We start from the raw sequence: 12,904 nt of genomic DNA, 5'->3' as shown, positions 1-12,904 counted from the left end.
ACAGAGCCTCAGCTCCACAAAATGGATGCTGCCACCGAGACACAAGTCTGCCCTCCTGCTGCTGGGAGCCCTCCCAGAGCAGGAGATAAGGACAAAGGGTTTCCTGCCAGGGGCGGTGCCAGCACCGTCCCAGACAGAGTTTTGTGTATTGTAGGTAGGCAGGGCTTTAGAGGAAGGTGACTGCACGTGGCACCCCGGTGCTCACTGTGCATAGGCTGGCTGGAACCAGTTCCAGGGTCACTCCAGACCATGTGCTGGGGAAAAGCCCGCCAAGGAAGTGGGTGTAACCACCCCCCTCCTAGTCCCACCCCTAGGGCAGGACTTAGTCGCGTGCCAGCCCCTTTTTACAGGATAAAGGTAGGAACTGGCCCCCTTCCAAAACAGATCATCTTTGAATCCTGAAACTACTTTCCACGAAAGGAACTCAAGACTTCTTCCTAAGATTTCTCCCTTGTGACTAAGGAGTAGTCACCCTGCATCCGCAGGCACCATCTTAAGAACACTGCGGTCTGCTGCAAGTCTCTCCTCCGGATCAAGACTGCCCAGCTCGACGAGAACCGGCTTCCCTGGCACCTCTGACCTCTACCTGCATCATCAGTCACGCTGAGATTCGTGGGTGTGACGAGACCTCGAGGGACCGGCCATCTTCAAGACTGCACGACTTCTTTCCAGCAAGCCCGCCGAGTAATTTCCTGGTGAGTGCTTTGGGGTCCGAGAAGCCCCGACCCTGAGCAGCTCCAGCACCGAAGTGCAGCCTCCCAGCATCTCCACGATCTGCGTGGGGCCCTTCTGCTTTTTGCTGCTCACCGCGTTGTTTGGCTACTAGCCCACTGGCTTGTGGCCTCCTGAACGACGCCCGACGACATTTCTGCTGCTAGTCTGGTTGCTCCAGGCTGGCCCTTGCTCCCTTCCAAAAGAGGAGCACCCCGGACCCTCCTGGTCCACTCAAGACGCCATTTTGGGTCCACCGCGTGGGCTTGAATTAGCCAAGGCTTGTTGCCCAATCCTGGGTAACTTCGACGCCGACAGCTTCATCCATCGTGGGACAGCTCGCCTCTCCATCCTGGTCGCCGACAACGCCTCCTGGTCCGTGAGATCTGCAGAGCCAGCGTCGCCCACTCACCTAGTCGAGGTGACTTCGCCCGGTGCCATCCTGGTGCCCACTTAATCACTGGCTAGTGATTCAAGAACTTGGTCCCCTCTGCTTTCAGGTTTCTTCTTCCTCGATCCAGGCTTGGATCCAACGAACTTTCCTTCACTGGTCGCCTGCCAGCAACTTCCTTCTTCCAGGCTCCTGGTCCGGCAACGAGATTCCCGACGTCTTTTCAGACCTATGCAGCTGCAGCCCCTGGGCTAGGTAACTTCGGCACTTCGGTGTCCCAGCATAGCCTCACTATCCTAGGGTCAGGATCCACTGTCGTTTTCTTCCTACCAGGTCGGGTTCGCCCGTGAACACTAACTTTGCCTTTACTAGCCTCCATAGACTTTGTCCCGCATCCCGCGTGAGAGTGCACACTCTGCACCCGAGTCCCCTAGGTCTCCTAGAAGTAATCTAACGATTCCCTAGTTAAGTCCTAGCGATTCCAAAGCCTATTAGTACTGTACTTACCTGCTAGTAATTTCGCATTCCATTTTTAGAATATAGGGTTTTTCGTGCCCCTCTGGCATTTGTGTATAACGTGCTAACTTAAGTATTTTCATAAGAGTTTTGTTGTGTGCTTAGCACCCTGTCCTCATAAAGAGTACAGGGTTGTTGTGATTCTAATAAATACACTGTTTATTTTCATAACACTTGTGTGGTGTCCTTTCACTGGGGGTTCAAGGGGTAATGTGATGGTAAAACAGCTGGCTTAACACGCCCTCTAGAGTCTTAGCCTTAGACTGCTCGTATCCATGCTACTAGGATAGCTGGTCTATAAGGTTGACTTACAACCAATCATCAATAAGGGTTGTTTGGACTGATATATAGTGATCACTAGAATAGTGAACACTGCACATCAGGCCAACTTCTCACAAGGGGAAAAGCCATTCTGCTGGACTTTTGCTCTCCTAGTAAATACGGCCCCTTCACACACAGCACTTTGTGTTGAAGGGTTGTTCCATGGGTATTGCTGTGGGTGTTCCCACGCAACACCCATGGAACAAGACACATCTCCAGATTTATGAGGAATCGTAAATCTGGAAATGCGTCTGAATGCTACGCCACCTTAGAGGTGGAGTAGTGAGGCGCAACGAGGAGAAATGTTTTCATTTCACCTCGTTTTTCCTTCTTTCAATGCGTACTGCATTCTACAGCATGCATTGAAAGAGGGAAATGCCTGTAGTGATTGTTTATGTGCAGGAAGGGGAAACAATCTCCCCACGAGGCAGGCATCCTCGCTCCATGGTGCAAGGATGCCTACGCCAGTGTATGGCTACAGTTTGAGCGCCAGCGCAGGGAGAAGCACAGAGATGCGTCATATTCTTGTAAATATGTTGCATCCCTGTGCTTCAGATGTGCCGCAGCGTGGCGCAGCCAAAGGTCTTGCGGTGCCACGCTGCGGCACTTCCTTGTAGATCTGCCCCTGGATGTGGAGCACAACCTGACAATGGCAGTAGCAAAAGTCCATCCACAGATTGCCCGTCTGTGGCGAAAAACAGGCACACCCGTCACACTTATGTTGGTGGTGTTATTATCAATCAATGTTATGTGTAAAACAAAGCATTCCAGTAAAAACAATTTGCGCATATTTGATCTAGTAAAATGGTGGTTTGAGCTGTGTAATAAGCCTCTGTCATTTCAGCACACCCACTCACAAACCTGCACGTTACTAAACATTCTTATTGTGTTGAACATTATTTGCTGGATATGGCCCGGAATATGCACGCGGGTGGACTCTCATTATAATACAAGGAAATACATTTAAAATTAAAAATGGGCATTTGTCCAGAGCAATTTCTGACCCTTTGCCAGCCTTGTTGAATGTCATTTTCATTTGACAGCACTAATGGAAGGCTGCCATATACCAAACCCACTTGTCATTATAAAATACTGGCCCAGGTGCAGATATGCGTATCCCTCAACAAATGCTTGCAGATTTTTAGGCACATCCAGACTTGGGGCCTCATTACAAATTGTAGGTGTTATTTAATAAAACTGATAAATATCGATACCACGGAGTACGTTATTTATCGGGATCGGACAATAACACCTATTACGAGTTTGTGGCGAATGCAATACATACCGTATACTTTTCCCTTTTTAAACTTCTGCAGGTTTGACCTGCCAAAATCTAACAAAGGTTGAGTTATTAAACGCATTCCGACGCATGTGTAAACAAGGTATATTTACAAGCCCCTATCTCTATCGGAATGTCACTTTTTGTGATATTCCTGTGGAGATAGAGACTTCACCATATTTATAAGACGGCATTAAGTCACTTACCACCGCCTGGTACATAAGATGCCCTTTCACGCTATACATTGCATGAAAGGGGTGGGCAATGGGTGTTGCTGTGAGCTTTCCACCGCAACACCCATTGATTTTGAGACTGACCCCCTATTCATAAGGGTGGCGTAAATAGGAGGCTTTAGTCAATAAAGTTTTTCCTTACAAAATCACAGTGTATATCATTCATTTGTACATACACATTGATAGCTCTACAATTCAAACATGGCAACCAAAAAATGCTGTTCTGTTATTGTCTTATCTATAGCATTAGTATATCACCTCTGTACATCTGTATAGCGCCCTCAACGATTTTGCCATACATTTAACACAGTTTTAGACACTATTAATTCAGTTCATATGTCAAAAGCCAATTCATTTCTACAAACAGAGGGTGATAATGCGTCGACGTTGACAGGAGTCACATGAATATGAGCGAGGCAGGATAACGGACGACTGCAAAGTTACCGCCAAGCTCGGATCCATTAGATGAATCCGTCGCCATAGATTGAAAACACGGCGGTATACATTCTACACAGTAGTGTAATCACGACTGAGAGGACTGATGCCTCACTCGAGTGGTTCTAAATTGTGTGCAACCTTCTCGTCCTGAGGATGGTCTCGTTGAACTAAGCTGGTGGAGACCGAAACGTCGACGCATTATCACCCTCTGTTTGTAGAAATGAATTGGCTTTTGACATATGAACTGAATTAATAGTGTCTAAAACTGTGTTAAATGTATGGCAAAATCATTGAGGGCGCTATACAGATGTACAGAGGTGATATACTGATGCTATAGATAAGACAATAACAGAACAGCATTTTTTGGTTGCCATGTTTGAATTGTAGAGATATCAATGTGTATGTACAAATGAATGGTATACACTGTGATTTTGTAAGGAAAAACTTTATTGACTAAAGTATTCAAATATCAGTATACCTGGTGCATTTTCATTATTCGATCATTAATTTGACGATTGTACAACGGAGAAATAGTTGTGAATAAATCCTCAAGGATTATTTTTTGTATAATTACATATACCCATTTCCTTGGGGAAGATTGGGCTGCCCTATTCTATAAGAGTAAATAGGAGGCAGCACCAAAATTAGGACCAGGAAGAACCTGGTCTTAAGATGGAAAAAGAAGAAAAAAAATATTTATTTTTCCTAGTTTTCGATGTTTTTATGTGTGATGCATTGTGCAGCACACATGGAAACAGTAAACTGCCATGAATGATTGTTTGTGTGCAGAAAAATGTCCTTTCCTACACACATAAACAATCAATAAAAAATATCACTTTGCAACTTCTTTGTGTGTTGCACAATGCAGGACACATAGAAGTTACATATTGCCATTTGTGATTGGGTATGTACAGGCAGGGACACTTCCTTCACATAACCAATCATTCCCTCAACGCAGACACCCTTGCACTATTGTCCAAGGGTTCCTGCATTGATGCTAGGCAGCTGAGTTTAGCGCCAGTGCTAGTGAAACAGAGGGATGTACTGTATTGTTAAATACAGGGCATCCCTGCTTTTGCAGAATCGTGGAGCGTGGCGTTAGCTATTTTGGCGTAACATGGTGCTCCAACATTTTTTTGTAAATAGGCCCCTAAGTGTTTTGTAAAATTAGATTTTTTGGGTCAGTTGACAAAATCAGGACTATAATCAATATCTCTAGGCCCCATATTGAGCAATTTAATTACAAGCTGTGTGCAATACTAGTCTCATGGAAAAGAGAACTTGCTTTTCACTCTAACATGCTTCCATGTGCATGTGTATCCTTGACACAGGGGCTAAATATCTGCCCGCCACCCGGATAGTGGATATTTATGATCTCCTGTGGAAGAAGGAATGAAGGTTATTAAGGGCTCTGTGGGACACCGACCGTTAAGGACGGTGTTCAAAAACCTTCTGTCCTTTGTGAGAAGTGTCAGGAATACTAATGTGTAGGTTTTTAAAGAAAAATGGGAATTGACCACAGAGAACAGCTGATTGTCACAGCCCTACAACATTTGTGAGTACTTCAAAATCTAAGATCATTATTTAATTAATTGTGCAGGTTTGCATTTGCCTGTCCTGAACTGTTTCCCTAAAGTCGAGATATGATCACCTAACGAAGGTGTGTGTCACTTAACCACCCATGAAATCTGACAATATGAAGGTTCCTTTGACCTCATCAACCATAGGCAGACAAACAACCCCACCCAATGCCCTCATCTATGTTTTTTTCCTTCTCTGCAATATCATTGCACTCAGGCTTGGAATGCAAGTAGTGAATGTGTCATTCTGAGGCCTGTGATATGTTTATCCCATCTCAGGTAGATGGTGCAGAAAAATAGTAATGAAAGACCCACAGAAGTCAGTCGTAAGCAGGGTATTAGCACACCTTTTAAAGAACTCAGGGGCCCATGTACAAGCCCCAATCACCACGGGAACGTCACTTTTCGCAAAGTTCCTGTTGCGATAGAGGCTTCGCCTTATTTACAAGGCAGCATTAAGCCACTTAACGTGGCTTAACAATGCCTTGTAAATAAGGCCCCCTTTCACGTTATGCTTAGCATGAAAGGATGGGCAGTGGGTGTTGCAGTGGGTATTCCACCGCAAAACCTATTTTTTTTAATCGCAGTTTTATATAGCGCATGATTGACCAGAAGGTATCAGAGCGCTTTACATGGGCACCAGTTGCATTACAGATGGACTTTGCTGGGGCACGGGGAGATAAATTGATTTGCCCAGAATCACAAGTTGATGAGTGTCCCTGCCGAGACTTGAACTCCATTCCCCAGCTTTGAGGTCGACCACTCTAGCTGTAAGGCCACATCCTCTCAACGGCAGCATAAATAGGAGGCAGTGCCAAAAGGGAAAAGGGAATACCTGGTCCTACCTTAGCGAAACAAGGAGAAATGCTTTATTTCCCTTCTTTTTTGCTTTTTCCATTAATGCTGCCTTGTACAGAACAGATGGAAAAAGCAAAACGCCCTGGATTGTTTATGTTCAGGAAGGTGACCCTTCCTGCACATAACCAATCTTTTAAAAAAAAGACATTTTGTAACTTCCATGTGTGCTGCATTAAGTAGCATACATATAAGTGACAAAACAGCATTTCAAGATCATTTATGTGCAGGAAGGGAGGGATGTACATCAGTACAATGCGATCATTTTGATCGCGGTACTTTACAACGCGATTTTCACAACGCAAGTCGTTACAGGGGAAGGTGTTGGAATAGAAAATCAAACTATTCCTCAAGCAAGAGCGCCATCCAGCGCAAGTCGTAGTAATGACTTGTGTTGTAATGGCTGCGTCGTAAAGGTTGCGTGGTGTAAACAATGCGTTGTAAAGGATGTTTCCCGGAAGGGGCACATTCCTATACATAAACAATCTTCCCCTGCACGCAGACAACCTTGTATTGACGCTACACTGCTAAGTGCAGCACCAGCGCAGGGGGAAACAGAGGGCTGCACCATATTCTTGTAAATATGGGGCATCCCCGCGTTTGTGAAGTGGCAGAGCGTGTCCTTTAGCCAAGGAAGATAACGACACACTCCCCCAACCTCTGTTGTAAATATCCCCTCAAATCTGTAAAACCTGAGCGAGCATATGAATGTACAAAGAAAGAGGGCTTGAAAAGGGTAAGCAGGCAAGTGGAAGTTGTGGGAGACCTCACCTCATCCATCGCCTTTCTCCCCCATGACCTCACATTAGGCACATCTAGAACCCCCTGCTGATCTACACTATTCATTGGTTCCCTTACCCTGCCTGTTTACCTCAGGTAGTCAGCTGCTCTTGCGCTAATACTTGCGTCATCCTGCGTCTACTACTACCACTTCACTACACTATGTCCCCATGTGCCCCAATTCTCTTTCATCTCCCTGCGTACCGCTTTTATTTCTAGTTGCAACCATCTATGACCCCTTCCAATAGCCAATCTCATTTGTATTGTTTACTGCTCTTTTCTATAGCACTTAGGGGCATATTTACTACAAAGTGACAAAGTGTGGCATTAGCCTTCTTGGCTTAACACCTCAATACACCACTTCAGAAATGCAGGGCTGCAACCTATTTGCAAAAATAAGGTGCAGCCCTGTGTTTCCCCCTTCGCTAGTGCTGACGTTAGCTGCCTAATGCCAACAGAGGCACCCTTGCCTGCAATGCAGGGGAGGATTGTTTATTTGCAGGAAGGTGTCCCTTCCTGCACATAAACAAACACATTAAAAAGTGTGTTTTAACTTCTATGTGTGCTGCTTAATGCAGCAAAAGGCTTTTGATTGTTTATGAGCAGGAAGGTTCCGCCTCCTGCACATAAGCCATCTTTTAAAAAATGAAGTTTTGCAACTTCCATGTGTGCTGCATTAAGCACAACACATAGAAGTTACAAAACATCATTTAAAGATTGTTTATGAGCAGGAGGGCACATTTTCCTGCATATAAACAATCAATGGCATTTTGCTGTTTCCATGTGTGCTGCACAACGCAGTGCACATAGAAACAGCAAAAACGAGGAGAAATAAAGCATTTCTCTTCTTTGCGCCAAGGGAAGATTAGATTTTCCCTTGCCTTAATTTTGGGGCTGCCCCATATTTTCTGCTACCGTGTAAATGTGGGGCAGATTCAAAATCAAGGAGTGTTACGGTGGAACATCCACCACAACACCCGCTGTCCACCCCTTTCATGCTAGGTATAGCAAGAAAGCGGGCCTTATTTACAAGGCAGCGTCAAGCTACATTACGTAGTTTATCGCTGCCTTGTAAATAAGGCAAAGCCACCACAATATCAGTAAAATTGATGTTGTGATGGTGATAGGGGCTTGTAAATATGCCCCTTTGTGACTTTGTGGCCCGGTTCACTCTATACACACACAACAAGTCATCACAGATTTAAAGAGGCACCAGTGGACTGGATGCCCTCACCCACCTGCACACCTTCACATAACATGAAACTCTTTTCATCGTTCCAAGCCAGCTGCAGGCAGGTGGCGCCTCCCCAGGCTGGTGAGTTTCGAGTCAGGAGGAGCTGAGCACGCTTTTCATTTTCTCTGAAGCACTCTGAGAAAACACCTAAAATCAGCAAAAAAATAAATAAATAATGGGAATGTGTAGTCAAGCCAGTCCAACAAACCTAGCAACAACCCCAATCTAGAACAGAACCAAAGACATCGAAAACACCTAAAGGATGCCTTAAACTCAACACAACAGTCCTCCAATACCATAATTCAGATAGATGATCTTTCACGGTAGGTATGGTGTGTTGGTGCTGAGGTTCTCCACGCTGAGGACTCAGGAGTTAACATGTTTGCAGCTTAGGATACTCAGATGGTGGTGGGACTCAAGGAGGGATCATCACATTTGGATAGCCACAAATAAAAGTTCCCTTTATGATTTTAAAACATAGTTGTTCCTTTTCCCTTGCCATTTAATCAATGTGAGCTCTACCATCTACCGTCGCCAAACCTGGAAACCTATGAGTGTGTCCATATATATGCTCTGCTAGCTTGCATTGGTTTGGTACACATCTGTCACGTCTGAGCCTTGTATGTCTCATGGTCAGCCAGAGCAAACAAGAGAGGTTGGCTGGGCCAGTGGATGAAAGGTGACCTGAGGAAAGAGTTGTGCATGAAGACCAGAGGTCATACATATATAACTTGAATCTGGAACCTGGATACCCCTTAGTGATGGATTGGTGTTGATGTAGTGTTGATGAGGGGCTGGGTGATGACACTGTGCAACCTGACCATGATTTAGAGCAGAAGCCAGCCTACTCCACATGTCCCTAATGAGTGCATTAAAGAAAGGGCAAAGAGGGTTACAATGGGGAGCACCCATATAGAAGGAGTTCCAGCAACACATGTATATTAACAACTGTCATGGGTAAAAGTAACTACAGGACTTGTGCTGTCTTGTAAAAGAACTGCATAAAATGTAATAATGTCTTCATAAGGAACACCTTAGGATCAATCAAGGACCAACTCAGACACAAATCTGAGCCAATGAGGTGCTTTCCATGAAGTCTGCGGTATTGCTGGTATTTAGAGAGTACACAAAGAAAGGAGATAGGTCCTTGGCGGGGCCGAGGGGGAGCTGGACCCTATATGATGCGAAACAACAGAATGTGCCCCCTCCCTCAATTACTTCAATGTTAGGGACCCAATGAACGAAAAAATTAAATAAGGTCCAGTATGTTTATTTATACCTTTTTCTTTGAATGAATGTTTCAAAAAACACTTTTCTATGACAGATAGATAATACAACATACACAATCATTGACAATAAAAATTAACCTACATAAACACAATGATATTGACAAACTATGTGAAAAACGATTTCAAGTGTAACATCCCACAAATAATACAGTGCTAAATCATAAGCATAACGATAAGACAATTTTATACAGACAAATCAGAAATACGAAAAAAGAGCCAATTCAATACAAGAGCACACAGGTGTAAGGCAATATGTTTTAGTACACAGTCAATGTATATAATTAGCTCTTGCTGGGTTGCCGACGCGTTTCAAGTTTGGGCATGGAGTTTCCAAACTATCATCAGGGCTCTTGGTAATGTTCTGTTGGAATGTAAAAAAACAGTTTTAATACAACCAAATGGCCTCTTCAAGGAAAGAAGAACCGTTTGAATAGAATTAAAAGTACCTGAATGTTGGTAATAGGTTGGCCTGTGTGGGTTTCTATCAACGGACCGAATCCTCTATTCAGGACACAACCAGAATGACTTCAATGACAACACCAACCTAGAATAGAGTTGTTGTCTTCATTTAGTATGTGGTCTCCAGTGTATGGAATAACATCCCACATTAACTTTGCAACACAGGAATGATATTGGCAGATTCATACCTTATGTAGATCGGTTTTATGGCCAAAAAAGGGGGGGCTGGGGGGCGGAGGATTATCTTTTCTTGGAAACCTGTGCGGGAAAATTGTACCCATTTGTCATGAGAGGGATACATTCGAAATTACATGATAGTTTATTTTCCTTAAAAAGCACGATATTCTATTGAGTAGTCATACCTTTCAAGCTCTTTTACTGGGAGGCGGCAGGAACTTCTACCCTGTGCCTGTAAGAGCAAAGGACTGAATAAATATGGGCTTTTTGATGTATTGCCAAATACTCGACTTAGCGTTGTGACGCTCTGCTTAGCCGAAATTAAATGTACCTTTCGATTTGATCTTGGCAGCACACCTCGCCCCCACTCTACGGCCCCGGCCGGGGCTGTCTGGAATCGCAGGGATTCGATTCTAATCGGCGCTTCACAGACGCGAACCGTCGTGTTCTGAAAAGACGCACGAGTGGTTAGTTTACGGGAGGCACACTAAATGAAGATCTCCAAGCAGATCGGCCTGGCTGTTTATTACGCTTACCTTGGAAACCTTTTTCTTTAGCGGCTTAGACGCGGTGCTTCTCTCTCGCTTGCTGTAAGCAGGAAAAGGCGGCGGCCATTTCCATCTACTTAAAGGGACACTGTTTTAGAGAACGGGAGGGCGCTGCTTGAACCGAAGTGTATTCTGGGATTTGGAGTACAAAACCCATTATTGTGTACTTAAACCAATCCAGGTCGGTTCTGTGGTGAACAATGAAGGTCAATCTGGCTTGTAATCAATTAAACACTATGTAATACCGGAATCCCTCATTAGTCATTAAGGGGAGGAGCGCAATAGTGACAAGGCGGCAGTATGGCACCAGGTCTCAGATTCTCGACAGTTCAGACATGGTGTTGAGGCCAGTCAACGTGCAATTAAATTTCAAAATAAGATACGCTTCTTTCTCAAGTAACATTTTGTCAATGTCCGCAGGGCGCTGTACGTAGTTCATGGTGTGTAGAACAGTCCACTTGAAATCATTTTCATTATGGGACATTTCAATGAAATGCTCTACCACCGGGGCTGTTAATATTCTCTTTTTGATCCTTGATCTATGCTGTCCTATTCGGAGATTCACCTGCTGATTAGTCTTCCCTACATATAACCTGGGGCAGGGGCAGATCAAAGCATAAATAACATTTTTCGTTTTACAATTTGAAAACCCCGAATGTTTCCATTTAGTTCCTTGATGTTCAAACTCACTACCCTCAATGGTGGTACTGCACGAGACACAATTCCCACACCTGTGGTGTCCCTCTACCGGTTTCATGTCCCACAAAGCTCGGAGATCATGTTTGGGTGGGGACTTTGGGAGATCTGCTCGCACAATATGTTGGCCCAAACTGCGGTTCCTTCTGTATGCAAAGATGGGGCGTTGAAAGGGGCATTCTAAGTCCTCCAACAGGTGCCAATTTTTGAGGACTGCCTGCCTCAATTTGTGAGTGTCCGGCCAAAAGGTGGTCACGCATACTAGCCTGTCCAGTTCCTTTTTCACATTGGTTTGTAGTAGGGTTTCACGTGGAGTACAGCGTGCCCTCTTGTATGAATTCCTAAGGAGCTTCCTTGGGTAGCCTCTATGAATCATTTCGTTACAAAATGTTTGTGCATGTTGGTCATAATCGTCGAGCTCCGAACAATTTCTTCGGATGCGTAACATTTGCCCATAGGGCAAATTAGCCTTAAGACTTCTTGGATGGTAGCTTTTATGGTGGAGGATGGTATTCTTATCTGTCGGTTTTTTGAACAGTGACGTTTGGAGTTTACCCTCCTCGCAGGTTACCTCGACGTCCAAAAACGTCATTTTTGTGGTGCTTGATTCGATGGAAAATTTAATATCCGGGTGTCTATTATTGATCCATTCATGGAACTCTAAGAGTTCAATCTGGCTCCCCTGCCACAGGAGCCAGATGTCATCAATGTATCTCCACCATTGAAGGATATTATCCTTGTAAGGGTTATTGTTGTCTACAAACAGAGTCTCATATTGTGCCATGTAGAGCACTGCCATTTCTGGGGCATAAGGACACCCCATGGCAGTGCCCTTGATTTGCATATAGAACTGGCCATTGAATGTAAAGAAATTCTTCTGTAAGGCAATTGCTGCAAGTTTGAGAATAAATGCAGTAGGCACCCTGTGGGGCCGTTCCCTTTTGTCTAAAACTAGTTCGATGACTTCAAGCGCCTCTTCCTGAGGGATTTGGGTGTACAAGGACGTGACGTCCATAGTTGCCATGATCTGTTTGGATGGATCAAACTCGATACCCTCCACCTTAATTAAAAAGTCCGTCGTGTCTCTGAGATACGATTTTACCTCCGTCAAGAAGGGCTTTAGAAAGAAATCCACGTACTTGGATAATGGCTCCAAGCAGGAATCCACACCCGACACGATCGGGCGCCCTGGTGGCTCGGCTAGGCTTTTGTGGATTTTAGGTAGCAAATATAAAACCGGTGTACGGGGGAACTTTTTATTCAAAAATTCTGACTCTTTACTGCCCAAAAAGCCTGCATCTCTCCCTTGTGTTAGAACATCGGAGATCAAACTCTGAATCTGTTTTGTGGGGTCCTCATTTAGGGGGCGATACCACGTGGTGTTGTTGACCTGTTTT

General features: G+C 44.6%; 1 protein-coding gene across 4 annotated transcripts in view; it reads right to left on the bottom strand.

The window, feature by feature from the left end:
• Positions 1 to 12,904, bottom strand: part of LOC144773619 (transient receptor potential cation channel subfamily M member 2-like) — a 1,811,195-nt gene that overhangs the window by 946,656 nt on the left and 851,635 nt on the right. For all 4 annotated transcript variants that reach the window (XR_013600034.1, XM_078658765.1, XM_078658766.1 and 1 more), the window contains one exon: positions 8,343 to 8,485. Coding sequence is in view for 3 of the 4 variants with exons in the window: in XM_078658765.1 (XP_078514891.1) it covers positions 8,343 to 8,485 (143 nt within the window). In the remaining variant the exon portion in view is untranslated. The remainder of the gene's footprint in view (positions 1 to 8,342; positions 8,486 to 12,904) is intronic.

Source organism: Lissotriton helveticus, chromosome 8, assembly GCF_964261635.1.
Source record: "Lissotriton helveticus chromosome 8, aLisHel1.1, whole genome shotgun sequence".
Lineage (NCBI taxonomy): Eukaryota > Metazoa > Chordata > Amphibia > Caudata > Salamandridae > Lissotriton > Lissotriton helveticus.
This window is presented reverse-complemented; position numbering and strand designations above follow the sequence as displayed.